Genomic DNA, 26,326 nt, shown 5'->3' with positions numbered 1-26,326 from the left:
AATTATATACTTTTTTTGCCGGCGTAGCTGCCGACGGCAGAAATGCTGACTTGCCAGATGTAGTAGTTGATATCATGGCATCTAATTTCTCTCCAAAGAGGGCCTCACCATTGTATGGGAGCACCTCAATATTTCTTTTGGTTTCTGCGTCAGCATTCCATTGGTGTATCCAGAGCGCCCTGCGGGCTGAAACCGCCACAGCAGAGGCACGTGAGCCCGGTAAGCCTACGTCCTTCATAGCCTCAACCAAATAACCTGCAGAATCTTTGATATGACCTAGAATTTGCAGCATGTCATCTTTATCGACCGTGTCAATATTAACAATCAAGTTATCTGCCCACTTTTCGACTGTGTTACCTACCCACACAGAAGCAATTGTGGGCCTGAGTAACGTACCCGTAGCAACATAGATGGACTTTAAAGTCGTCTCTAATTTGTGGTCAGCAGGTTCTTTTAATGAAGCGGACCCTGGGGCAGGCAAAATGATTTTCTTTGACAACCTAGAAACTGAGGTGTCTATCATTGGGGGTGACTCCCACTTATGCCTATCCTCTTCTGGGAAAGGGTTCGCTACCCGCAACCTTTTAGGGATAGCAAATTTATTTTCCAGGTTAGCCCAGGATTCCTCAAAAAATTTATTTAAGTCTTTAGACGGAAGAAAAGTCACCACCTGTTTTTTATTTAATTTAAAATAATCTTTTTCCTCAGGTGCAGGTGTCGTGTCAGGAAATTCCAGCACCTATTTTATAGCGACTATCATACATTGAATGCTCTCAGTCACTTTGGGGTCTACCCCCCCCCCCCCCCCCTCAAATCCCCAGTGTTGATGTCAGTGTCAGAATCTGTGTTAGTGCCCCTTTGCATAATTTGGGCCAGGGACCTTTTCTTGGAACTGGAGGGGTCCCGAGTGGATGATGTGGAACAATCAGCAAATAGAGCACCTTCCACAGACTGTCTCCAATGCTTTGTCTGTTCCTCAGACTCAGAGAATTTATTCGCTAGTTTAGCCATATTACTCTGCAGCTTTCTCACCCACACAGGCTCAGAACACTCTTGTGCCTCTAACATGGGTTCCTCTGGGGAAGAGCTTTCTCTAGACATGTTACACGCGTGTATAGTCACACCACTCACACACACACGGGAGCTAATGGGGACAGACCTACACTAATGTCTGTCAGAGGGACCCAGAGGGAATTGCCAGTCCACACCACGCGCCCTATATGTATTACATACAATGAATATACATATATACCAAAACAGCGCTTTTTTATCCAATGTGAAGCCTGCAGACTTCAGTAAATTATGTGCTCCCCTCCCCTTCTATAACACCCTGGTACTTGTATCAGTGATGTGTGAGGAGAAGCTGCCTGCAGGGTCAGTGCTCCGGCATCTCTGTGAGGAGAAAATGGCGCCAATTGAGTGTTACAAGCATTTCCCCTGCCCCCTGTAATGGCGCAGTTCAGCCACAGTAATTTTTATACTGGTGGGGGTAGTGTACATCATCGGCTCACATGTATGTACATTTTGCGAGTGAGAGTAAGGATTTGTCATGTCCCTCAGAGCACGCCCCCCTCCCTCCGCGCGCTCTGCACCCTGTGCTGAGAGACATGTTGCTGTGCAGCGTCCCGCGCTGCGATGGTACCTTCATGCCGCCATGATGACCGGATGGCCCCTCTCTGCAGGTCTCCAGTAAATACTCACCAGCCTTCTGACTTCTGGATCTGTTAGGGGGTGGCGGCAGTGCTGTGGGAGTTAGCAGCAGCCAGGCAAGGGCTGTGTTCAGTACCCTTCAGGAGCTAATGGTGTCCTGTCAGCGGAAGCAGAGCCATTAAACTAACTTAGAAGTTGGTTCCTACTTCCCCCCCCTAAGTCCCACGTAGCAGGAAAGCTGTTGCCAGCAGCTTCCCTGTAAAATAAAAAAACCTAACAAACTCTTTTCCAGCAGAACTCTGTAGCGCTCCACTGGTGTGCATCCAGTCTCCCGGGCACATTTTCTAAACTGAGGTCTGGAGGAGGGGCATAGAGGGAGGAGCCAGTTCACACTGTTAAAAAGTCTTAAAGTGCCGAAGGCTCCTGCGGAACCGTCTATACCCCATGGTACTAAAATGGACCCGAGCATCCTCTAGGACGTAAGAGAAACAACATTTTTTTTTTTACACACATGGCTATCAGCCCGGCACCCACCGCCCAGGGGTGCTGTGGACAGCCTCGGGCTTCACCCCTGGCCCTTGGGTGCCTGGAGGGGGGGACCCCTTGATTTAAGAGGTCCCCACTCCAGGGAACCCCGGCCAGGGGTGACTAGTTGGGGGGGTAATGCCACGGCGCAGGGACCTACATAAATGTGTCCCCCGGCTGTGGCATTATGTCCCTGGCTAGTGGAGCCCGGTGCTGGTTTTAAAGATATGGGGGACCCCTACATATTTTGTCCACCAGATTTTTGGAACCAGGACCGGACTAAGAGCCCGGTGCTGGTTGTCTAAATATGGGGAACCCCTGTCCAATTTTTTCCCCAAGTATTTAAACAACCAGGACCAGCTCAAAGAGCCCGAGGCTGGTTATACTTAGGAGGGAGGACCTCACGCATTTTTTTTAACCTATTTAGACCCTTCTCCATTAAGTTAATGGAAGCCCTGGACAACAAGATTGCATTCATGTCCTCCTCCAACACCTGAAACTCTGAAAGATTGCGGGTCCACATTTTGTGCGCTGCATCAATGAATATAGGCTTGCCATATTCGGTGATAAATACGAGCTGAGGAAGGTTTCCTTGCTCTGAGCATTGTTTGAATTACCTGTTTTGAAAATCCTCTTGACTTCAGGATAGAGGTTTCAAGAGCAACACTGTCAAAGACAGCCAATTCAGATGTTCATGATAGCAAGGACCCTGTGTCAGTAGGTCTGGACGTTGAGGGAGCAGAAATGGAGTATCCATCGACATTCTCTGCAGATCTGTGTACCAATGTCTTCTGGGCCAAGCCGGAGCTATTAGAATCACGGCACCCTTTGCTTGCTTTATTTTCCTCACCACCCTGGGTAATAGGGTGTTCAGAGGAAACAGATAAACCAGATGAAAGTCTCATCTCACCGACAAGGCATCCACAAAGATCGTTCTGGGATCCTTTGTTCTTGACCCATATGCGGGCACTTTGTTGTTCAGATGGGATGCCATGAGCTCTATCTCTGGCAACCCCCATTTGTATACTAAAGTCTGAAAGACCTCCGGGTGTAGAGCCCATTCGCTTGCTTGAATGGTGTGTCCCAGATTAGGACTCCCGGAACGAACACGGCGGACAAGGCTGGATGATGGAATTCTGCCCACTTTAGTATGTGACTTACCTCCTTCATTGCTTTTTGGCTGTGAGTTCCTCCTTGATGGTTAAGGGTACACTACTTCCGTTGCATTGTCCGAGCGGATCTCGACTGGTTTTCCTTGAAGAATGTCCTTTGCCTGAATCAGTGCCATGTATATGGCTCGAAGTTCCAACAGATTTATTGGCTGGCAACTTTCTTCTTTGGTCCATTGTCCCTGGAACCACAATTTTCCGGACACTGCCCCCCAGCCCTGAAGACTGGCATCTGTTGTCAGGATCTCCCAATCTGATATCCAAAAGGGTCTCCCCTTGTCTAGATGGGATGTTTTTAGCCACCAGGCTAATTACTTTCTTACTTTTACCGGAAGTACCATAGTCTGTTTCTTTATTGTCTGATGTACTTCATTCCATTTGGCAAGAATCAGACGCTGCAGAAATCTTGAGTGGAATTGTGCATACTCCACCATGTCAAATGCTGACACCATCAAACCCATCACTCACATTGCTGCATGAATGGATACCATTTGACTGTGTAACAAGTTCTGAATCCTTTACTGTACCTTGGATATCTTGTTCCGATGTAAAAATACTCTCTGCAGACCTGAATCCAGTACAGCCCCCAAATGAGTCATCCGCTGTGATGGAGCTAGAGATGATTTTGCCCAATTTATGAGCCACCCGTGCCTCTGCAGACATGTTATTGTCTATTGCAGATGACACAGAAGCAATTTCTGTGACTGCCAGGATTAAAAGTTTGTCGAGGTATGGAAAAATTCTTATCCCCTGCTGGTGGAGATAAGCTGCCATAACCACCATAATCTTGGTAAAGACTCCGGGGGCTCTGGCTAACCCAAAGGGTAGGGCCTGGAACTGAAAATGCTGTTGGAGGATAGTGAACCTGAGATAACACTTATGGGACAGTGCTATAGGAACATGTAGGTAAGCATCCTGATAATCCAGGGATACCATATAATCCCCTGGCTCCATGGCCAAAACTATGGAACCGCGGAACTCAAATGTATTTGTTTTAGCATTTTGAGATTGAGAATGGGCTGAAATTACCCATTTGGCTTCTAAACCAAAAACAGGTTGGAGTAAAAACCCTGTCCTCGTTATGCAGAGGGTACTGAAATGACTACTCCTGACTGAAGCAATTTCTGAGCTGCTTCTAGCAAAGCCCTGGCCTTCATCTCTACCCGAGATGGGCTGGTGCAGAAGAACCTTCGAGGAGGATGCTTCTTGAAGGGAAAAACATAACCTAGAGATACCGCTTCCTGCACCCAGGAATCTGTTCTAGACTGCTGCCAGATCTGAGCAACCTGAAGAAGTAAAGCTGAACCAGGTAATTATAGACCAGTTAGTCTTACATCTATAGTGGGGAAAGTATTGGAAGGTATTCTAAGAGATAGTATTCAGAAGTTCCTTGAAGTCAATAAGGTCATTAAAAGGAATCAACATGGGTTTATGAAGGACAGATCCTGTCAAACCAACTTACTTGGCTTTTATGAAACAGTAAGCGCAAACCTAGATCAGGGTAAAGACGTGGATGTAATCTTTTTAGACTTTGCCAAAGCGTTCGATACTGTACCACACATGAGACTTATCTACAAGCTACAAGAATCAGGGCTAGGAAGCACAATATGCACTTGGGTCAAAAACTGGTTAGATAACAGGGAGCAGCGCGTTGTGGTTAATGGATCTTTTTCAACTTGGACTGAAGTGCTAAGTGGTGTGCCTCAAGGCTCAGTATTAGGACCGCTATTGTTCAATATTTTCATTAACGACCTAACAGAAGGTCTAGAGAGCATGGTGTCAATTTTTGCAGATAATACCAAATTGTGTAAGGCTATAAATACAGAGGAGGATGTCGAGTCGCTTCAGAATGACTTAGTTAAATTAGAAGCATGGGCAGCCAAATGGAGAATGCGCTTCAGCACAGACAAGTGTAAGGTAATGCACTGTGGTAACAAGAAAAAAAATTACACCTACCTACTAAATGGGGTAAAATTAGGGGATTCTGTACTGGAAAAGGACTTAGGTGTCCTCATAGATAGCAAGCTAAGCAGTAGTACCCAAAGTAGGACTGCAGCAAAGAAGGCTAATAAGATATTAGCATGCATAAAACGGGGTATTGATGCTAGGGACGAGAGTATTATACTCCCGTTATATAAATCACTAGTGAGGCCACACCTTGAATACTGTGTACAATTCTGGGCACCGTACTACAAAAAGGATATCCTGGAGCTTGAAAAGGTACAGAGGAGGGCGACCAAACTAATTAAGGGCATGGAGACGATGGAATACAAGGAAAGGCTTGAAAGACTAGGCATGTTTACATTGGAAAAGCGGAGACTAAGAGGGGATATAATCAACATCTACAAATATATAAGGGGACAATACACAGAGCTTGCGCGGGACCTGTTTTTGGTTAGATCAACACAGAGGACTCGTGGACACTCGCTCAGGTTAGAGGAGAGGAGATTCCGCACAATACGGCGTAAAGGCTTTTTCACGGTAAGGACAATACGTGTTTGGAATTCCCTGCCCGAGGGAGTTGTAATGGCGGAATCTGTCAACACCTTTAAGAATGGGTTAGATAAATTCCTAATGGATAAGGATATCCAGGGGTATGGTGCATAGTCATGCATTATAGTTACTATAAATAGGGATAAAATGCAACGGCTGACAGCAGCATCAGTCAGAAATTTTAGTCAAATCATCATGCATAGGAGACCACAAATAGGTTGAACTCGATGGACAATTGTCTTTTTTCAACCTCAGATACTATGTTACTAAGTCGGCCCCCTACCCTGGGGTCCCCCAGGTGGAGGCCCGCATCATCAGGCTGATGGCTGGTCTTCTGGTTTGGAAGCCGGCCCTCTGGTAGCCCAATGCTTTTTTGATTTACCAAACTTATTGTATTGGGGCTGCTTGCAATCACTTTTTCCCTTTGCTTTTCCTTGAGACTGAAAGGGTCGGAAAACCGGACACTTAGGTTTGGAGTTATATGTGGAAGGAAACTTGACCTTTTTCCAGAAAAAGGCAAAGATTCCAAAACCTTCTTAGATTCTGAATCAGCTTTCCACGTACGTAACCAAACTGTTCTGCGAGCAGCTATTGTTGAGGCTGATGCCCTAGAAGCAATACTACCCATATCTAATGCTGCTTCTTCCAAGAATACTGCAGCCTTTTTAATATGAGCTATATGGGATTTTTGCTCTCTAGAAGCTAATGAAAAATCCCCTTCCAATGCATCAGCCCAGGCAGCCACTGCCTTTGCCATCCAAGCTGAAGCCATGGCTGGCCTTATGACTGCTCCAGACAGAGAAAATATGGGGGGTCATTCCGAGTTGATCGCTAGCTGACGTTGTTCGCTGCATAGCGATCAGTGAAAAAAAACGGCTAATCTGCATATGCACCGCAATGCGCACGCGCGTCGTACGGGTATGATGTCCTTTGTGGTTTTGCACTGGTTCTAGCGATGATTCCAATTGCACAGCTGAACACACGAAAATTGACAGGAAGTGGGAGTTTCTGGGTGTCAACTGACCGTTTTCTGGGAGTGTTTGGAAAAATTCAGACGTGGCCGGGCGTTTGCTGGGCGGGTATCTGACGTCTTTACCGTGTCACTCATCGCAGCAATCATTGCACAGGATAAGTAACTACTGGGCTGGTCTTGTTTTGCACAAAATGTGTTTGCAGGCGCTCTGCTGCACAGGCGTTCGCACTCCTGCAAAGCAAAAATACACTCCCTATAAATTTGCACGGCTGCTAAAAACTGCTAGCGAGCAAAAAACTCAGAATGACCCCCATGGTTTTTAGAAAACCATCCACTCTCCTATCCGTGACATAATTTAATGATGTTGACGGTAAAGGCAATATAGATTTTCGCACTAATTGAATCACATGTGTATCTACTTTAGGAGACTTTTTAAACAATCCCCAGCTGGAAAAGGATAATTGGAATCCCATTTTTTGGGAAATCTATATTTTTTATTGGGTGTAGCCCAAGCCTCTTCCATGATTTCCGTCAGCTGATCTGACCCTGGAAACTCAGTCTTAACTGTCTTGGGACATTTAAACACAGGTGCCTTGGTTTTAACACAGGCTCTGCTGAATCTTCTAAGGATAGAATGGCTTTCATTGTTCTAATTAACTCAGCTATATCCACTGAGCTGAGACCTTCTTTCTCCTCTTTGTATGCCGAAGTAGAGTAAATTGAGCTTTCACCTTCCAATGAATCCTCATGTGTAGCCTGTGAAGGTGAAGATTTACTTACCATCAGTTTATCAGCTTGTTTCATTTGAGAAGCTGCTGGGGGAATTGATATACCGTAGGTAGGGAGCTGCATGTATGGGTTAATAGTGTACCCCATTCCTGGTACGGAAGCTGTAGGAATTATCCGTTCAGCTATACTGGACAAGGTCTGTGCAAACATAGCCCAATGTGGATTCATCTGTACCTGATGTTGTACAGGGATCTGTCTTGTATTTTGCTGAAAAGCAAAAAATTTGCACATAAACCATCCTGAACCAGATCCTGAGAGGATAATACAGTTTTGCAAGACAAACAAGATATGAGTGTTGGTATTGCTGTAAGTGTACCTTCGTCACCTTTGCCGCTCTTAGACATGATAAATAATCTACACTTTCACAGTGTACTACACAATTTGTGACTGTAATCACTTTAAACCTTCTAAAGTGATATACAATCTGACCTTACCCATGCACCAGCATTGAGGATCAGTAAAAACAACTGACAACATATAGTAAAGTCAGCAATCACACTAGCAGTCACATGTTATATATTAGTCATATGAGCACATCATCAACTACAAACACATTTTTAAGTGTGTAGGAGAACATATTACTGAATAATGTTTAAACAGATCTAACATATTCAGATACAATGCGAAAGAAACCACAGTAAATGTATACAGACTCATATGCAATATCTAACTATTCGTACTCAAAAAAGTAGATAGAGATTTAGTGCTGTATAGCCCATACTCAGTAGAGTGGGATACAGGGAGACTCGCCTCGCTTCCAGGATCGATCAATACATTAGCGAACGCTGAGTGGATCCAGACGCTACTAGTGTACACTGCCGCTCCATGAACCTATAGTGAACATAGACGCTCAGTGAACACAGATGCACCGGTCACACAGACGCCTATGCTGCGACAGGGTCCTCTCGTGGTAGCACTCAGTAAACACAGACGCACTGGTCACACAGCCGTCTATGCTGTGACCGAGTCCCCTCGTGGTAGCGTCTGGGACGGAAGCGAGGAAACAGTTCATGGCGGGAGACTCGGCGGAAACTGGTTATGAACCGGGGGGAGGGGCGACTAGGACAGTGTTTGACTTCCCCTGCTGACAACAACCCTTGGGATCGCGGCCTCATGCTATTCCTGGTGCCTAAGATCCCTAAGCACTAGTGCTGGTGCACCCACCATGGCAGCCGCGTCAGCTACTGTTTGGTAGTCTCCTCCCAATACAGTGTGGCTGTGTCCATATTCCATCTACTAAGCGGAACCGATGCCTTACCTTCTCCCCGTGCTCCAGCCACAGCCTGGTAATGTCTGCTGGACCTGCTAGTATATCCGACACAGACGCTCACCGAAACAGCACTGTACTCATGGGTAAGCGTTGTCGCGACCCAGCGGAGAGTTGTTGGAGCGACTCTTTCTAAGCGTATAAGACGCTGTTTAGAAAGATCACTCAAAAAAACTAGTAAGACTATAAAAATAACATAAGAAAGCTTAGGGCTGCTAAAAAAACAGCAGCCCTCTAACCATGGTCTGGCTCCTGCCGCACCAAACAAAAACTGATTTGCCTGAGCCAGTGGGCGGGGATATATGGACGGACCCATTGCATACTGGGAGGCCAGAAAGCTTTGATCGATTGGTGCCGATCCGCTGTCGCTCCATCATATCCATTGTTATCCTGTGGATAACCTGTGGACCCTGCTGAAGAAATTCCCTTACGCATATACTTTTTGTATGGCATATTTGCTTTTCTCATGTTAGTCAAGTACTGTGAATGACTAGGCCAATGTGGCATGAATGTACATATGGCAGACAAGTGTTATACCAAAATCCAAAATAGAGATATCCATTCCCTGCATGTTCTTCTGGGTATCTTTACTTCTAAAATCATGGTCAAGCATTTTGTTCCTCAAGGGGAAACATTTACTATGTATTAGAAAAGTCACTGGATATCTTTGGAAGCTGGTAGTGAAGAGAATACTTTACTTCTTACCTGGATTACTGAGTTCTCTTCCAAGGACAAGTTAAACATGAGGCCAAGTAATGCAACCAAAATGTCTTGATGTGCTTGACCAGCGGCTGGAACGCTGCACTCATCCTGACGGGACACACATTGACATTTACCCAGTGATACAAATAGCATGATGACAGTAGGACACAGTACTGTTAACATAACATTATTTGATTAATAGTCATGTGTCTCCGACGGGAAGCAGATTACTTGACTGTCCTGGCGCAGCAGAGCGGGGACGGGGCCTCTTCAACCCGGTTGCGCCGTCCTGCACTGCATGCCCCGGTTACCGCCTCATACATGTATTTCCGGGAAGCAGATCTCCGGAGCGTCCCGGCGCAGCGGAGCGGGGGCAGCGCGTCTTCAACCCCTGCACTGCATGCCTCGCCGGTTACCGCCTCGCGACAGTGCCCTCTCTCTTTCCGCGCCAAGGTCGCCTGCACCCCTAGCCCCCCCCCCCTAGTTACGGCTCTGATAGTATTATATGATAAAGTTAATTATTCAGCTTTACTTGTAGATCCCTATAATTATAATAGGTAACCAAAATTGAACAAGGAAAAATTAATTTATATATGATTAATTGCAAACCTGTTAGCCATATTGAAGCACCTGTCCTGACCGGAGACAAAGAGCTGATACCAATTTCTAAGGAACCCATGTTATCCGTTCAACCAGCTAGAATAGAGATTTGTGGAGTTTATGGAACCTAACTGGCTTCAGTTCTTGCCCACCTATCTTCAATGAATGGAATCTCCACTTAGCTGCGCTGACAGTATTTTCTCCTGTCAAATGAAACAAGCTTGGGTTGGTTGTTTCCCATTGGGAATACCCCAGCACAGAACCACATTGCAAGATTCAAAAAGTAAAAAGGAGGCTGATGAAACATTCACAATACTCTTAAAGACTAAGGGGGATATTTACTAAGCAGTGGTTCTTGTGCAGCTTGCAAACTGCATACAATTTTCAGTTTGTGGGCAAACTATTCAAAATTTTGTTATATGTGGCAGTTTGCAAACTCCAAACAGCATGCTACGTGACCTGTAGGAACAGAATAAAGAATAAGGTATTTATCAGGGAGTCAACAGTAACTTATTAAGGAGGCAATGATAAATGATTGATCAAGGAATAAACATTATCATTATTATTACCCTTGTAATTGAATAAAACATTAATTTCTCTGACGTCCTAGTGGATGCTGGGGACTCCGTAAGGACCATGGGGAATAGCGGGCTCCGCAGGAGACTGGGCACTCTAAAGAAAGATTTAGTACTATCTGGTGTGCACTGGCTCCTCCCTCTATGCCCCTCCTCCAGACCTCAGTTAGAATCTGTGCCCGGACAGAGCTGGGTGCTTTTAGTGAGCTCTCCTGAGCTTGCTAATAAGAAAGTATTTTAGTTAGGTTTTTTTATTTTCAGAGAGCTTCTGCTGGCAACAGACTCTCTGCTACGAGGGACTGAGGGGAGAGAAGCAAACCTACTAACTGCGGCTAGGTTGCGGTTCTTAGGCTACTGGACACCATTAGCTCCAGAGGGATCGAACACAGGACCTGACCTTGTCGTCCGTTCCCGGAGCCGCGCCGCCGTCCCCCTCGCAGAGCCAGAAGACAGAAGCCGGCAGAAGCGGAGAAGACATCGAAATCGGCGGCAGAAGACTCCTGTCTTCACATGAGGTAGCGCACAGCACTGCAGCTGTGCGCCATTGCGCCCACACTAACCCACACACTCCGGTCACTGTAGGGTGCAGGGCGCAGGGGGGGGCGCCCTTGGCAGCAATTGTTACCTCCTGGCGAATGCTGCATATAGACAGTGGCACACTGTTATATGTATGAGCCCCCGTCATTTATTTTACAAGAAATCGCGGGACAGAAGCCCGCCGCTGAGGGGGCCTTCTTCCTCAGCACTCACCAGCGCCATTTTCCTTCCACAGCTCCGCTGAGAGGAAGCTCCCCAGGCTCTCCCCTGCAGAATCACGGTAGAAGGGTAAAAAAGAGAGGGGGGGCACATAAATTTAGGCGCATAAATCATAATACAGCAGCTACTGGGTAAACACTAAGTTACTGTGTAATCCCTGGGTTATATAGCGCTGGGGTGTGTGCTGGTAAACTCTCTCTCTCTGTCTCTCCAAAAGGCCTTGTGGGGGTCCTGTCCTCATTTAGAGCTTCCCCTGTGTGTGTGGTGTGTCGGTACGCGTGTGTCGACATGTTTGACGAAGAGGGCTATGTGGAGGCAGAGCAAGTGCAGTTGAATGACGTGTCGCCGCCGACGGTGCCGACACCTGATTGGATGGATATGTGGAAGGTGTTAAATGATAATGTAAACTCCTTACATAGGAGGTTGGATAAAGCTGATACCTCGGGCCAGTCAGGGTCTCAACCCATGCCTGATCCTACAGCGCATAGGCCCTCAGGGTCTCAAAAGGGCCCACTATCCAAAATGGTTGACACAGATGTCGACACGGATTCTGACTCCAGTGTCGACGACGATGATGCAAAATTGCAACCAAAAATGACAAAGCTATACGTTACATGATTATAGCGATGAAGGATGTTTTACACATATCAGAGGTAAACCCTGTCCCTGACAAGAGGGCTTATATGTATGGGGGGAAAAAGCAAGAGGTGACTGTTCCCCCTTCACATGAGTTAAATGAGTTATGTGAAAGAGCGTGGGATTCCCCAGATAAGAAAGTCCTGATTTCAAAAAGGTTACTTATGGCATACCCTTTCCCGCCAGAGGACAGGGTGTGCTGGGAATCCTCCCCTAGGGTAAATAAAGCTCTGACACGCTTATCTAAGAAGGTGGCCCTGCCGTCGCAGGATACGGCCACCCTAAAGGATCCTGCAGATAGAAAGCAGGAAAGTATCCTGAAATCTGTCTATACACATTCAGGGACTCTACTGAGGCCGGCAATTGCGTCGGCGTGGATGTGTAGTGCTGTAGCAGCGTGGACAGATAATCTGTCTGAGGAAATGGATACCTTAGACAGGGATACCATTATGCTGACCCTGGGGCATATAAAAGACACTGTCCTATATATGAGGGATGCCCAGAGGGACATTTGCTTACTGGGCTCTAGAATTAATGCAATGTCAATTTCTGCCAGGAGGGTCCTGTGGACTCAGCAGTGGACAGGTGATGCCGACTCCAAAAAACACACGGAGGTGTTACCTTACAAGGGTGAGGAATTGTTTGGGGACGGTCTCTCGGACCTGGTTTCCACAGCTACTGCTGGGAAGTCAAACTTTTTGCCATATATTCCCACACAACCGAAGAAAGCACCGTATTACCAAATGCAGTCCTTTCGCGCACAACGAAGCAAGAAGGTCAGAGGTGCTTCCTTTCTTGCTAGAGGCAGGGGCAGAGGAAAAAAGCTGCACCTTACAGCTAGTTCCCAGGAACAGAAGTCCTCCCCGGCTTCCACTAAATCCACCGCATGACGCTGGGGCTCCACGGGTGGAGCCAGGAGCGGTGGGGGTGCATCTCCGACATTTCAGCCACCAGTGGGTTCGCTCACAGGTGGATCCCTGGGCTATACAGATTGTGTCTCAAGGATACAAGCTGGAATTCGAGGTGATGCCCCCTCAACGTTACCTAAAATCGGCCCTGCCAGCTTCCCCCATAGAAAGGGAAGTAGTGGTAGCGGTAATTCACAAGCTATTTCTCCAGCAGGTGGTGGTAAAGGTTCCCCTTCCTCAACAGGGGAAGGGAACCTATTCCACAATGTTTGTGGTACCGAAACCGGACGGTTCGGTCAGACCTATATTAAATTTGAAGTCCCTGAACATTTATCTGAAAAGATTCAAGTTGAAAATGGAATCGCTCAGAGCGGTCATTGCAAGCCTGGAAGAAGGGGATTTTATGGTGTCTCTGGACATCAAGGATGCTTACTTGCATGTCCCCATTTATCCGCCTCATCAGGAGTACCTCAGATTTGTGGTACAGGACTGTCATTACCAATTCCAGACGTTGCCGTTTGGGCTCTCCACGGCACCGAGAATATTTACCAAGGTAATGGCAGAAATGATGGTGATCCTGAGAAAGCAAGGAGTCACAGTTATCCCATACTTGGACGATCTCCTCATAAAGGCGAGGTCGAGGGAGCACTTGCAGATCAGCGTAGCGCACTCACAGGAAGTGTGGCAACAGTATGGCTGGATTCTGAATATCCCAAAGTCGCAGCTGATACCTACGACGCGTCTGCCCTTTCTGGGCATGATTCTGGACACAGACCAGAAGAAGGTGTTTCTCCCGACGGAGAAGGCTCAAGAGCTTGTGACTCTAGTCAGAGACCTCTTAAAACCGAAACAGGTGACGGTGCATCACTGCACGCGAGTCCTGGGAAAGATGGTGGCTTCGTACGAAGCCATTCCCTTCGGCAGGTTCCATGCGAGGGTCGTTCAATGGGATCTGTTGGACAAATGGTCCGGATCGCATCTTCAGATGCATCGGCTGATCACCCTGTCCCCCAGGGCCAGGGTGTCTCTTCTGTGGTGGCTACAGAGTGCTCACCTTCTCGAGGGCCGCAGATTCGGCATACAGGACTGGGTCCTGGTGACCACGGATGCGAGCCTCCGAGGGTGGGGGGCAGTCACTCAGGGAAGAAACTTCCAAGGGTTGTGGTCAAGTCAGGAAACTTGTCTGCACATAAATATCCTGGAACTAAGGGCCATATTCAACGCCCTGAGTCAAGCGGAGCCCCTGCTTCGCAACCAACCGGTGCTGATTCAGTCAGACAACATCACCGCGGTGGCTCATGTAAACCGCCAGGGCGGCACAAGAAGCAGAGTCGCGATGGCTTAGGCCACCAGGATTCTTTGGTGGGCGGAGAATCACGTACAAGCACTGTCAGCAGTGTTCATCCCGGGGGTGGACAACTGGGAAGCAGACTTCCTCAGCTGGCACGACCTTCACCCGGGAGAGTGGGGACTTCATCACGAAGTCTTCATTCAGATTACAAATCGATGGGAACTGCCACAGGTAGACATGATGGCGTCCCGTCTCAACAAAAAGCTGCAACGGTATTGCGCCAGGTCAAGAGACCCTCAGGCGATAGCTGTGGACGCCCTGGTAACACCGTGGGTGTTCCAGTCGGTCTATGTGTTCCCTCCTCTTCCTCTCATACCCAAGGTACTGAGAATCGTAAGAAGAAGAGGAGTGAGAACAATACTCATTGTTCCGGATTGGCCAAGAAGGCCTTGGTACCCGGAATTGCAAGAAATGCTCACAGAGGACCCATGGCCTCTGCCTCTCAGACAGGACCTGTTGCAACAGGGGCCCTGCCTGTTCCAAGACTTACCGCGGCTGCGTTTGACGGCATGGCGGTTGAACGCCGGATCCTAGCGGAAAAAGGCATTCCGGAGGAAGTTATTCCTATGCTGATAAAGGCTAGGAAGGACGTGACAGCAAAGCATTATCACCGCATATGGCGAAAATATGTTGCTTGGTGTGAGGCCAGGAAGGCCCCTACAGAGGAATTCCAGCTGGGCCGGTTCTTGCACTTCCTACAGTCTGGAGTGACTATGGGCTTGAAGTTGGGATCCATAAAGGTCCGGATTTCGGCCCTATCCATTTTCTTTCAAAAGGAACTAGCGTCTCTTCCTGAAGTTCAGACCTTTGTTAAGCGAGTGCTGCATATTCAGACCCCTTTTGTGCCACCAGTGGCACCTTGGGATCTCAACGTGGTGTTGGGTTTCCTAAAATCCCACTGGTTTGAACCACTTAAGACCGTGGAGCTAAAGTATCTCACGTGGAAGGTGGTCATGCTATTGGCCTTAGCTTCGGCTAGGCATGTGTCAGAATTGGCGGCTTTGTCATGTAAAAGCCCCTATCTGGTTTTCCATATGGACAGGGCAGAATTGCGGACTCGTCCCCAATTTCTGCCAAAGGTGGTGTCATCTTTTCATTTGAACCAACCTATTGTAGTGCCTGCGGCTACTCGTGACTTGGAGGATTCCAGGTTACTAGATGTAGTCAGGGCTTTGAAGATTTATGTAGCCCGAACGGCTGGAGTCAGGAAAACTGACTCGCTGTTTATCCTACATGCCCTCAACAAGTTGGGTGCTCCTGCTTCAAAGCAAACCGTTGCCCGCTGGATCTGTAACACGATTCAGCAGGCGCATTCTGCGGCTGGATTGCCGCATCCAAAATCAGTGAAAGCCCATTCCACAAGGAAGGTGGGCTCTTCTTGGGCGGCTGCCCGAGGGGTCTCGGCATTACATCTTTGCAGAGCTGCTACTTGGTCGGGTTCAAACACATTTGCAAAATTCTACAAGTTTGATACCCTGGCTGAGGAGGACCTTGAGTTTGCCCATTCGGTGCTGCAGAGTCATCCGCACTCTCCCGCCCGTTTGGGAGCTTTGGTATAATCCCCATGGTCCTTACGGAGTCCCCAGCATCCACTAGGACGTCAGAGAAAATAAGATTTTAAGTGCGGACTTTCTGCAATACGTGTACATAGTTATTGCTTAATAATGGGTTATGTTATGTTGGCATCCATTGTTGATGCCCTGTTGTTGTTCATACTGTTGACTGGATAAGTGTATCACAAGTTATACGGTGTGATTGGTGTGGCTGGTATGAGTCTTACCCGAGATTCCAAAATCCTTTCCTTATAATGTCTGCTCTTCCGGGCACAGTTTCCTTAACTGAGGTCTGGAGGAGGGGCATAGAGGGAGGAGCCAGTGCACACCAGATAGTACTAAATCTTTCTTTAGAGTGCCCAGTCTCCTGCAGAGCCCGCTATTCCCCATGGTCCTTACGGAGTCCCCAGCATCCACTACGGACTACGAGAAATAGATTTACCGGTAAGTAAAATCTTATTATTGCATTAGTCTTTGTCTCCGTAATAAATTATTATTACCCCATCTTTAAAAAAAATCAATGTTGTGACCCAGACAAATGCTTAACTTAATTCTCTTTTTCTCTCTTGTGATTAGTCAACTACAACATGCAATCTCATTTATCAAAATCACATTTTAAAAAAAACAAAAAAACTTTTTTTTTAAGCGGTTTTACAATCAGAATTGCAAACCTCAGGTTGATACATAATATAATCTATATATTTTATATGTTGATATTTTGCACAGAGCAACTGGTCTGGTCTTTTTCATTCCGTTACAGTCCTTGATGGGCTCATGACTCAAACCAGAATAAAATTATCACAAAATAATTAATTTACTAAAGAATCTCATTAAACTATGGAAGAAGTGTAGGAATGACTTTGCAAAGGATCAGTCATATAAACATCTACCGAAGATTTAAGGTGGTATATTTATCAAAGCATGGCGATAAAGCACTAACCAAGCTACTCTTAACTGTCATTTTTCAAACAGAGCATGTAAAATGAGAACTGATTGGTTAGAACTTTATTTCTCTCCAATTTATCTGTCTCCATGCTTTAATAAATACCCGCCTTAATAAGAAAACTGCAATCCCTTACTTGTTAATAAATATAAATGTTCTTAACTATAGTTCGCTTACCACTGCCAGCAAACAGGAGTTCCAGAACTCAAGTGAACCAGCCATCGTACTCCTGATAATTCTATCTTCTGTGAGATGTCCTATCACAGCGATGCACAATGGAAACACTGCCATATTGACCAGTGACATGCTCGACTTTGTCTATAACAAGAAAGAGAGAATAGTTAGACAATAAGCAGCATACAGTAGTTTGAGGTGTGCATCAATATACACTGCTCAAAAAAATAAAGGGAACACTTAAACAACACAATGTAACTCCAAGTCAATCACACTTCTGTGAAATCAAACTGTCCACTTAGGAAGCAACACTGATTGACAATCAATTTGACATGCTGTTGTGCAAATGGAATAGACAACAGGTGGAAATTATCGGCAATTAGCAAGACACCCCCAATAAAGGAGTTGTTCTGCAGGTGGTGACCACAGATCACTTCTCAGCTCCTATGCTTTCTGGCTGATGTTTTGGTCACTTTTGAAAGCTGGCGGTGCTTTCACTCTAGTGGTAGCATGAGATGGAGTCTACAACCCACACAAGTGGCTCAGGTAGTACAGCTCATCCAGGATGGCACATCAATGCGAGCTGTGGCAAGAAGGTTTGCTGTGTCTGTCAGCATAGTGTCCAGAGCATGGAGGCGCTACCAGGAGACAGGCCAGTACATCAGGAGACGTGGAGGAGGCCGTAGGAGGGCAACAACCCAGCAGCAGGACCGCTACCTCCACCTTTGTGCAAGGAGGAACAGGAGGAGCACTGCCAGAGTCCTGCAAAATTAGAGATGTGCACTTAAAATTTTTCGGGTTTTGTGTTTTGGTTTTGGGTTCGGTTCCGCGGCCGTGTTTTGGGTTCGACCGCGTTTTGGCAAAACCTCACCGAATTTTTTTTGTCGGATTCGGGTGTGTTTTGGATTCGGGTGTTTTTTTCAAAAAACACTAAAAAACAGCTTAAATCATAGAATTTGGGGGTCATTTTGATCCCAAAGTATTATTAACCTCAAAAACCATAATTTCCACTCATTTTCAGTCTATTCTGAATACCTCACACCTCACAATATTATTTTTAGTCCTAAAATTTGCACCGAGGTCGCTGGATGACTAAGCTAAGCGACCCTAGTGGCCGACACAAACACCTGGCCCATCTAGGAGTGGCACTGCAGTGTCACGCAGGATGTCCCTTCCAAAAAACACTCCCCAAACAGCACATGACGCAAAGAAAAAAAGAGGCGCAATGAGGTAGCTGTGTGAGTAAGATAAGCGACCCTAGTGGCCGACACAAACACCGGGCCCATCTAGGAGTGGCACTGCAATGTCACGCAGGATGGCCCTTCCAAAAAACACTCCCCAAACAGCACATGACGCAAAGAAAAAAAGAGGCGCAATGAGGTAGCTGTGTGAGTAAGATAAGCGACCCTAGTGGCCGACACAAACACCGGGCCCATCTAGGAGTGGCACTGCAATGTCACGCAGGATGGCCCTTCCAAAAAACACTCCCCAAACAGCACATGACGCAAAGAAGAAAAAAAGAGGCGCAATGAGGTAGCTGTGTGAGTAAGCTAAGCGACCCTAGTGGCCGACACAAACACCTGGCCCATCTAGGAGTGGCACTGCAGTGTCACGCAGGATGTCCCTTCCAAAAAACCTCCCCAAACAGCACATGACGCAAAGAAAAAAAGAGGCGCAATTATCAATTCGTCCCCACTGGAATCCACCATCTCAGCTCCCTGTGTACTTTGTGGAGGCAATTGCTGCTGGTCAATGTCTCCACGGAGGAATTGATTATAATTCATTTTAATGAACATCATCTTCTCCACATTTTCTGGATGTAACCTCGTACGCCGATTGCTGACAAGGTGAGCGGCGGCACTAAACACTCTTTCGGAGTACACACTTGTGGGAGGGCAACTTAGGTAGAATAAAGCCAGTTTGTGCAAGGGCCTCCAAATTGCCTCTTTTTCCTGCCAGTATAAGTACGGACTGTGTGACGTGCCTACTTGGATGCGGTCACTCATATAATCCTCCACCATTCTTTCAATGGTGAGAGAATCATATGCAGTGACAGTAGACGACATGTCCGTAATCGTTGTCAGGTCCTTCAGTCCGGACCAGATGTCAGCATCAGCAGTCGCTCCAGACTGCCCTGCATCACCGCCAGCGGGTGGGCTCGGAATTCTGAGCCTTTTCCTCGCACCCCCAGTTGCGGGAGAATGTGAAGGAGGAGATGTTGACAGGTCGCGTTCCGCTTGACTTGACAATTTTCTCACCAGCAGGTCTTTGAACCCCAGCAGACTTGTGTCTGCCGGAAAGAGAGATCCAAGGTAGGCTTTAAATCTAGGATCGAGCATGGTGGCCAAAATGTAGTGCTCTGATTTCAACAGATTGACCACCCGTGAATCCTTGTTAAGCGAATTAAGGGCTCCATCCACAAGTCCCACATGCCTAGCGGAATCGCTCTGTGTTAGCTCCTCCTTCAATGTCTCCAGCTTCTTCTGCAAAAGCCTGATGAGGGGAATGACCTGACTCAGGCTGGCAGTGTCTGAACTGACTTCACGTGTGGCAAGTTCAAAGGGCATCAGAACCTTGCACAACGTTGAAATCATTCTCCACTGCGCTTGAGACAGATGCATTCCACCTCCTATATCGTGCTGAATTGTATAGGCTTGAATGGCCTTTTGCTGCTCCTCCAACCTCTGAAGCATATAGAGGGTTGAATTCCACCTCGTTACCACTTCTTGCTTCAGATGATGGCAGGGCAGGTTCAGTTGTTTTTGGTGGTGCTCCAGTCTTCTGTACGTGGTGCCTGTACGCCGAAAGTGTCCCGCAATTCTTCTGGCCACCGACAGCATCTCTTGCACGCCCCTGTCGTTTTTTAAAAAATTCTGCACCACCAAATTCAAGGTATGTGCAAAACATGGGACGTGCTGGAATTTGCCCATATTTAATGCACACACAATATTGCTGGCGTTGTCCGATGCCACAAATCCACAGGAGAGTCCAATTGGGGTAAGCCATTCCGCGATGATCTTCCTCAGTTGCCGTAAGAGGTTTTCAGCTGTGTGCGTATTCTGGAAAGCGGTGATACAAAGCGTAGCCTGCCTAGGAAAGAGTTGGCGTTTGCGAGATGCTGCTACTGGTGACGCCGCTGCTGTTCTTGCGGCGGGAGTCCATACATCTACCCAGTGGGCTGTCACAGTCATATAGTCCTGACCCTGCCCTGCTCCACTTGTCCACATGTCCGTGGTTAAGTGGACATTGGGTACAACTGCATTTTTTAGGACACTGGTGAGTCTTTTTCTGACGTCCGTGTACATTCTCGGTATCGCCTGCCTAGAGAAGTGGAACCTAGATGGTATTTGGTAACGGGGGCACACTGCCTCAATAAATTGTCTAGTTCCCTGTGAACTAACGGCGGATACCGGACGCACGTCTAACACCAACATAGTTGTCAAGGCCTCAGTTATCCGCTTTGCAGCAGGATGACTGCTGTGATATTTCATCTTCCTCGCAAAGGACTGTTGGACAGTCAATTGCTTACTGGAAGTAGTACAAGTGGGCTTACGACTTCCCCTCTGGGATGACCATCGACTCCCAGCAGCAACAACAGCAGCGCCAGCAGCAGTAGGCATTACACTCAAGGATGCATCGGAGGAATCCCAGGCAGGAGAGGACTCGTCAGAATTGCCAGTGACATGGCCTGCAGGACTATTGGCATTCCTGGGGAAGGAGGAAATTGACACTGAGGGAATTGGTGGGGTGGTTTGCGTGAGCTTGGTTACAAGAGGAAGGGATTTACTGGTCAGTGGACTGCTTCCGCTGTCACCCAAAGTTTTTGAACTTGTCACTGACTTATTATGAATGCGCTGCAGGTGACGTATAAGGGAGGATGTTCCGAGGTGGTTAACGTCCTTACCCCTACTTATTACAGCTTGACAAAGGCAACACACGGCTTGACACCTGTTGTCCGCATTTCTGTTGAAATACTTCCACACCGAAGAGCTGATTTTTTTGGTATTTTCACCAGGCATGTCAATGGCCATATTCCTCCCACGGACAACAGGTGTCTCCCCGGGTGCCTGACTTAAACAAACCACCTCACCATCAGAATCCTCCTGGTCAATTTCCTCCCCAGCGCCAGCAACACCCATATCCTCCTCATCCTGGTGTACTTCAACACTGACATCTTCAATCTGACTATCAGGAACTGGACTGCGGGTGCTCCTTCCAGCACTTGCAGGGGGCGTGCAAATGGTGGAAGGTGCATGCTCTTCACGTCCAGTGTTGGGAAGGTCAGGTATCGCAACCGACACAATTGGACTCTCCTTGTGGATTTGGGATTTCGAAGAACGCACAGTTCTTTGCGGTGCTTTTGCCAGCTTGAGTCTTTTCATTTTTCTAGCGAGAGGCTGAGTGCTTCCATCCTCATGTGAAGCTGAACCACTAGCCATGAACATAGGCCAGGGCCTCAGCCGTTCCTTGCCACTCCGTGTGGTAAATGGCATATTGGCAAGTTTACGCTTCTCCTCCGACAATTTTATTTTAGGTTTTGGAGTCCTTTTTTTACTGATATTTGGTGTTTTGGATTTTACATGCTCTGTACTATGACATTGGGCATCGGCATTGGCAGACGACGTTGCTGGCATTTCATCGTCTCGGCCATGACTAGTGGCAGCAGCTTCAGCACGAGGTGGAAGTGGATCTTGATCTTTCCCTAATTTTGGAACCTCAACATTTTTGTTCTCCATATTTTAATAGGGACAACTAAAAGGCACCTCAGGTAAACAATGGAGATGGATGGATATTAGTATACTTATGGATGGACTGCCGAGTGCCGACACAGAGGTAGCTACAGCCGTGGACTAACGTACTGTGTCTGCTGATAATATAGACTGGATGATAATGAGATGAAATCAATATATATGTATATATAATATCACTAGTACTGCAGCCGGACAGGTATATATTATATATTTATTATGTAATGACTGATGACGGACCTGCTGGACACTGTCAGCTCAGCAGCACCGCAGACTGCTACAGTAAGCTACTATAGTAGTATGTATAAAGAAGAAAGAAAAAAACAACAACCACGGGTAGGTGGTATACAATTATGGATGGACTGCCGAGTGCCGACACAGAGGTAGCTACAGCCGTGGACTAACGTACTGTGTCTGCTGCTAATATAGACTGGATGATAATGAGATGAAATCAATATATATGTATATATAATATCACTAGTACTGCAGCCGGACAGGTATATATTATATATTTATTATGTAATGACTGATGACGGACCTGCTGGACACTGTCAGCTCAGCAGCACCGCAGACTGCTACAGTAAGCTACTATAGTAGTATGTATAAAGAAGAAAGAAAAAAACAACAACCACGGGTAGGTGGTATACAATTATGGATGGACTGCCGAGTGCCGACACAGAGGTAGCTACAGCCGTGGACTAACGTACTGTGTCTGCTGATAATATAGACTGGATGATAATGAGATGAAATCAATATATATGTATATATAATATCACTAGTACTGCAGCCGGACAGGTATATATTATATATTTATTATGTAATGACTGATGACGGACCTGCTGGACACTGTCAGCTCAGCAGCACCGCAGACTGCTACAGTAAGCTACTATAGTAGTATGTATAAAGAAGAAAGAACAAAACAACAACCACGGGTAGGTGGTATACAATTATGGATGGACTGCCGAGTGCCGACACAAAGGTAGCTACAGCCGTGGACTAACGTACTGTGTCTGCTGCTAATATAGACTGGATGATAATGAGATGAAATCAATATATATGTATATATAATATCACTAGTACTGCAGCCGGACAGGTATATATTATATATTTATTATGTAATGACTGATGACGGACCTGCTGGACACTGTCAGCTCAGCAGCACCGCAGACTGCTACAGTAAGCTACTATAGTAGTATGTATAAAGAAGAAAGAAAAAAACAACAACCACGGGTAGGTGGTATACAATTATGGATGGACTGCCGAGTGCCGACACAGAGGTAGCTACAGCCGTGGACTAACGTACTGTGTCTGCTGATAATATAGACTGGATGATAATGAGATGAAATCAATATATATGTATATATAATATCACTAGTACTGCAGCCGGACAGGTATATATTATATATTTATTATGTAATGACTGATGACGGACCTGCTGGACACTGTCAGCTCAGCAGCACCGCAGACTGCTACAGTAAGCTACTATAGTAGTATGTATAAAGAAGAAAGGAAAAAAAAAAAAACACGGGTAGGTGCTAGGTGGTATACAATATTATATATATTATATACAATTATATATATATATAATATATATTAAACTCATAAACTGGTGGTGATTTATTAAACTGGTGGTCAGGTCACTGGTCACACTATCAGCAACTTGCAAGTAGTACTCCTGAGTCCTAAGCAGACAATCACAATATATATTATACTGGTGGTCAGTGTGGTCACAAACAATGGCAGTGTGGCTGGCACTCTGGCAGCAAAAGTGTGCACTGTACGTTATATGTACTCCTGAGTCCTGAGTCCTGCTCTCAGACTCTAACTGCTCCCCACTGTCAGTGTCTCCCCCACAAGTCAGATAATACAGTCACACTATCTCTCTCTATCACTTCAGCAAGTACTAGTAGTAGTAGTACTCCTCCTAATGCTCCCCAAATTACTACTGTGTCTCTCTCTGTCTCACTCTCTTCTCGAATCTCTATAAACGGAGAGGACGCCAGACACGTCCTCTCCCTATGAATCTCAATGCACGTGTGAAAAATGGCGGCGACGCGCGCTCCTTATATAGAATCCGAGTCTCGCGATAGAATCCGAGCCTTGCGAGAATCCGACAGCGTGATGATGACGTTCGGGCGCGCTCGGGTTAACCGAGCAAGGCGGGAAGATCCGAGTCGCTCGGACCCGTGTAAAAAAACATGAAGTTCGGGCGGGTTCGGATTCCGAGGAACCGAACCCGCTCATCTCTATGCAAAATGACCTCCAGCAAGCCACAAATGTGCATGTGTCTACTCAAATGATCAGAAGCAGACTCCATGAGGGTGGTATGAGGGCCCGACGTCCACAGGTGGGGGTTGTGCTTACAGCCCAACACCGTGTAGGACGTTTGGCATTTGCCAGAGAACACCAAGATTGGCAAATTCGCCACTGGCGCCCTTTGCTCTTCACAGATGAAAGCAGGCTCTCACTGAGCACATATGACAGACGTGACAGAGTCTGGGGACGCCAAGGAGAACGTCCTGCTGCCTGCAACATCCTCCAGCATGACCGGTTTGGCAGTGGGTCAGTAATGGTGTGGGGTGGCATTTCTTTGGGGGGCCGCACAGCCCTCCATGTGCTAGCCTGAGGTAGCCTGACTGCAATTAGGGACCGAGATGAGATCCTCAGACCCCTTGTGAAACCATGTGCTGGTGCGGTTGGCCCTTGTTTTCCTCCCAATTCTAAGACAATGCTAGACCTCATGTGGCTGGAGTGTGTCAGCAGTTCCTGCAAGATGAAGGCATTGATGCTATGGACTGGCCTGCCCATTCCCCAGACCTGAATCCAATTGAGCACATCTGGGACATCATGTCTCGCTCCATCCACAGACTGTCCAGGAGTTGGCGGATGCTTTAGTCCAGGTCTGGGAGGAGATCACTCAGGAGACCATCCGCCACCTCATCAGCAGCATGCCCAGGCGTTGTAGGGAGGTCATACAGGCATGTGGAGGCCACACACACTACTGAGCCTCATTTTGACTTGTTTTAAGGACATTACATCAAAGTTGGATCAGCCTGTAGTGTGTTTTTCCACTTTAATTTTGAGTGTGACTCCAAATCCAGACCTCCATGGGTTAATAAATTTGCTTTCCATTGATAATTTGTGTGATTTTGTTGTCAGCACATTCAACTATGTAAAGAACAACGTATTTAATAAGAATACTTCATTCATTCAGATCTAGGATGTGTTATTTTAGTGTTCCCTTTATTTTTTTGAGCAGTGTATTTCAATTTTGTATTATACAAATTAATGAAGTCATGTGTGAGAGGTAGAGAATTTGCTGCATTAGTATATTTGTTTAAATTGTGCATTCTTTGCCGCAGAATTTAGCACTAAGTGTTCCGCATGGAAGACAAGGGACTATGAAGGGTGCATTTTCATTGGAGTTCTTTGCCGCACAGACATGTCCTCGCCACAAAAGCACTTAAATTCTGCACAAAGACAAACAGGGAGAATATCGAGTATTGCCCTAGAATTTAAATGAAACAAAATACTTCCCATCAACAAATAATAAAGACATTTAAAATGGAATATGTTTCTCTATGACTATCTCTCCATAAAGGCACCACCTCTGTGCTAACCAGCCAGGAGCTAATCTTCACTATTCACGCAGGACCCCATAGACAAGCATGTGTTTGGTTTAAGTTTTTAAGGTGATACTGCCTATTTAAAATAATGTATTTACTAATTTTTATTTCACAGGGAGTATAGCTGTATACTGTATAAAGCATTGTCCTTACCAATAAGCGATTAAACAAGGGCAGTGATTCTGATAAAAAGTCAGTCCTGAAATAAGGTTTCAACCTGTAGTTGAATAAAAATAAGGAAAGAAGACTGAGATAAAGTTACTGTATAAAGAGGATTTGGACTCAGGCCTAAAGTACTACTGACACACATACTGTAGTCATTTGAAACAAGTGAACACATACATTTGATCGGTCAGGTGAAAGAATCAGGTTATGTTAACTTGAACCTGTCATGTTATTCGAAACCAACACTATTGCAGCATCAAAATAAACTGTAAATCGTGTTAAAAATGAAGGTTGACAATATGTAGACATGTTTTATTTCTTCCTTTCTACTGTAAATACTGTACATTGTGAGGGGTCTTTATGGTTTTTAGATGGATGAAAAACATTACTGTCATCCAAAATGTTTTCTACAATGTAGAAAGATATACAAATGAATAAAAGTGCATTGTCCATGTGTACACAGAACCACACAGTGTATTTCAGTACACCTACATACATGCAGGACCACAAAGTGCATTTCAGTGCTGTCCACGTGTATATATAGGACAACAAAGTGTATTTCAGTGCTGTCCACATACAGTATATACAGGACCACAAAGTGTATTTCAGTGCTGTCTACATACATAAAGGACCACAAAGTGTATTTCAGTGCTGTCTACATACATAAAGGACAACAAAGTGTATTTTAGTACAGTCCATGTATATACAGGACCACAAAGTGTA

General features: G+C 46.2%; 1 protein-coding gene across 6 annotated transcripts in view; it reads right to left on the bottom strand.

Moving 5' to 3' along the window:
* TTC12 (tetratricopeptide repeat domain 12) overlaps positions 1 to 26,326 on the bottom strand; it is a 344,406-nt gene that overhangs the window by 93,457 nt on the left and 224,623 nt on the right. For all 6 annotated transcript variants that reach the window (XM_063943179.1, XM_063943178.1, XM_063943181.1 and 3 more), the window contains 3 exons: positions 25,592 to 25,655; positions 17,068 to 17,208; positions 9,572 to 9,676 (listed from right to left, as the gene is read on the bottom strand). In XM_063943179.1, coding sequence (XP_063799249.1) covers positions 9,572 to 9,676; positions 17,068 to 17,208; positions 25,592 to 25,655 — 310 coding nt within the window. The remainder of the gene's footprint in view (positions 1 to 9,571; positions 9,677 to 17,067; positions 17,209 to 25,591; positions 25,656 to 26,326) is intronic.

The sequence above is a fragment of the Pseudophryne corroboree genome, chromosome 10 (genome assembly GCF_028390025.1).
Source record: "Pseudophryne corroboree isolate aPseCor3 chromosome 10, aPseCor3.hap2, whole genome shotgun sequence".
NCBI lineage: Eukaryota > Metazoa > Chordata > Amphibia > Anura > Myobatrachidae > Pseudophryne > Pseudophryne corroboree.
Note: the sequence above shows the minus strand (reverse complement) of the source record. Positions and strands in the feature narration are given on the sequence as shown.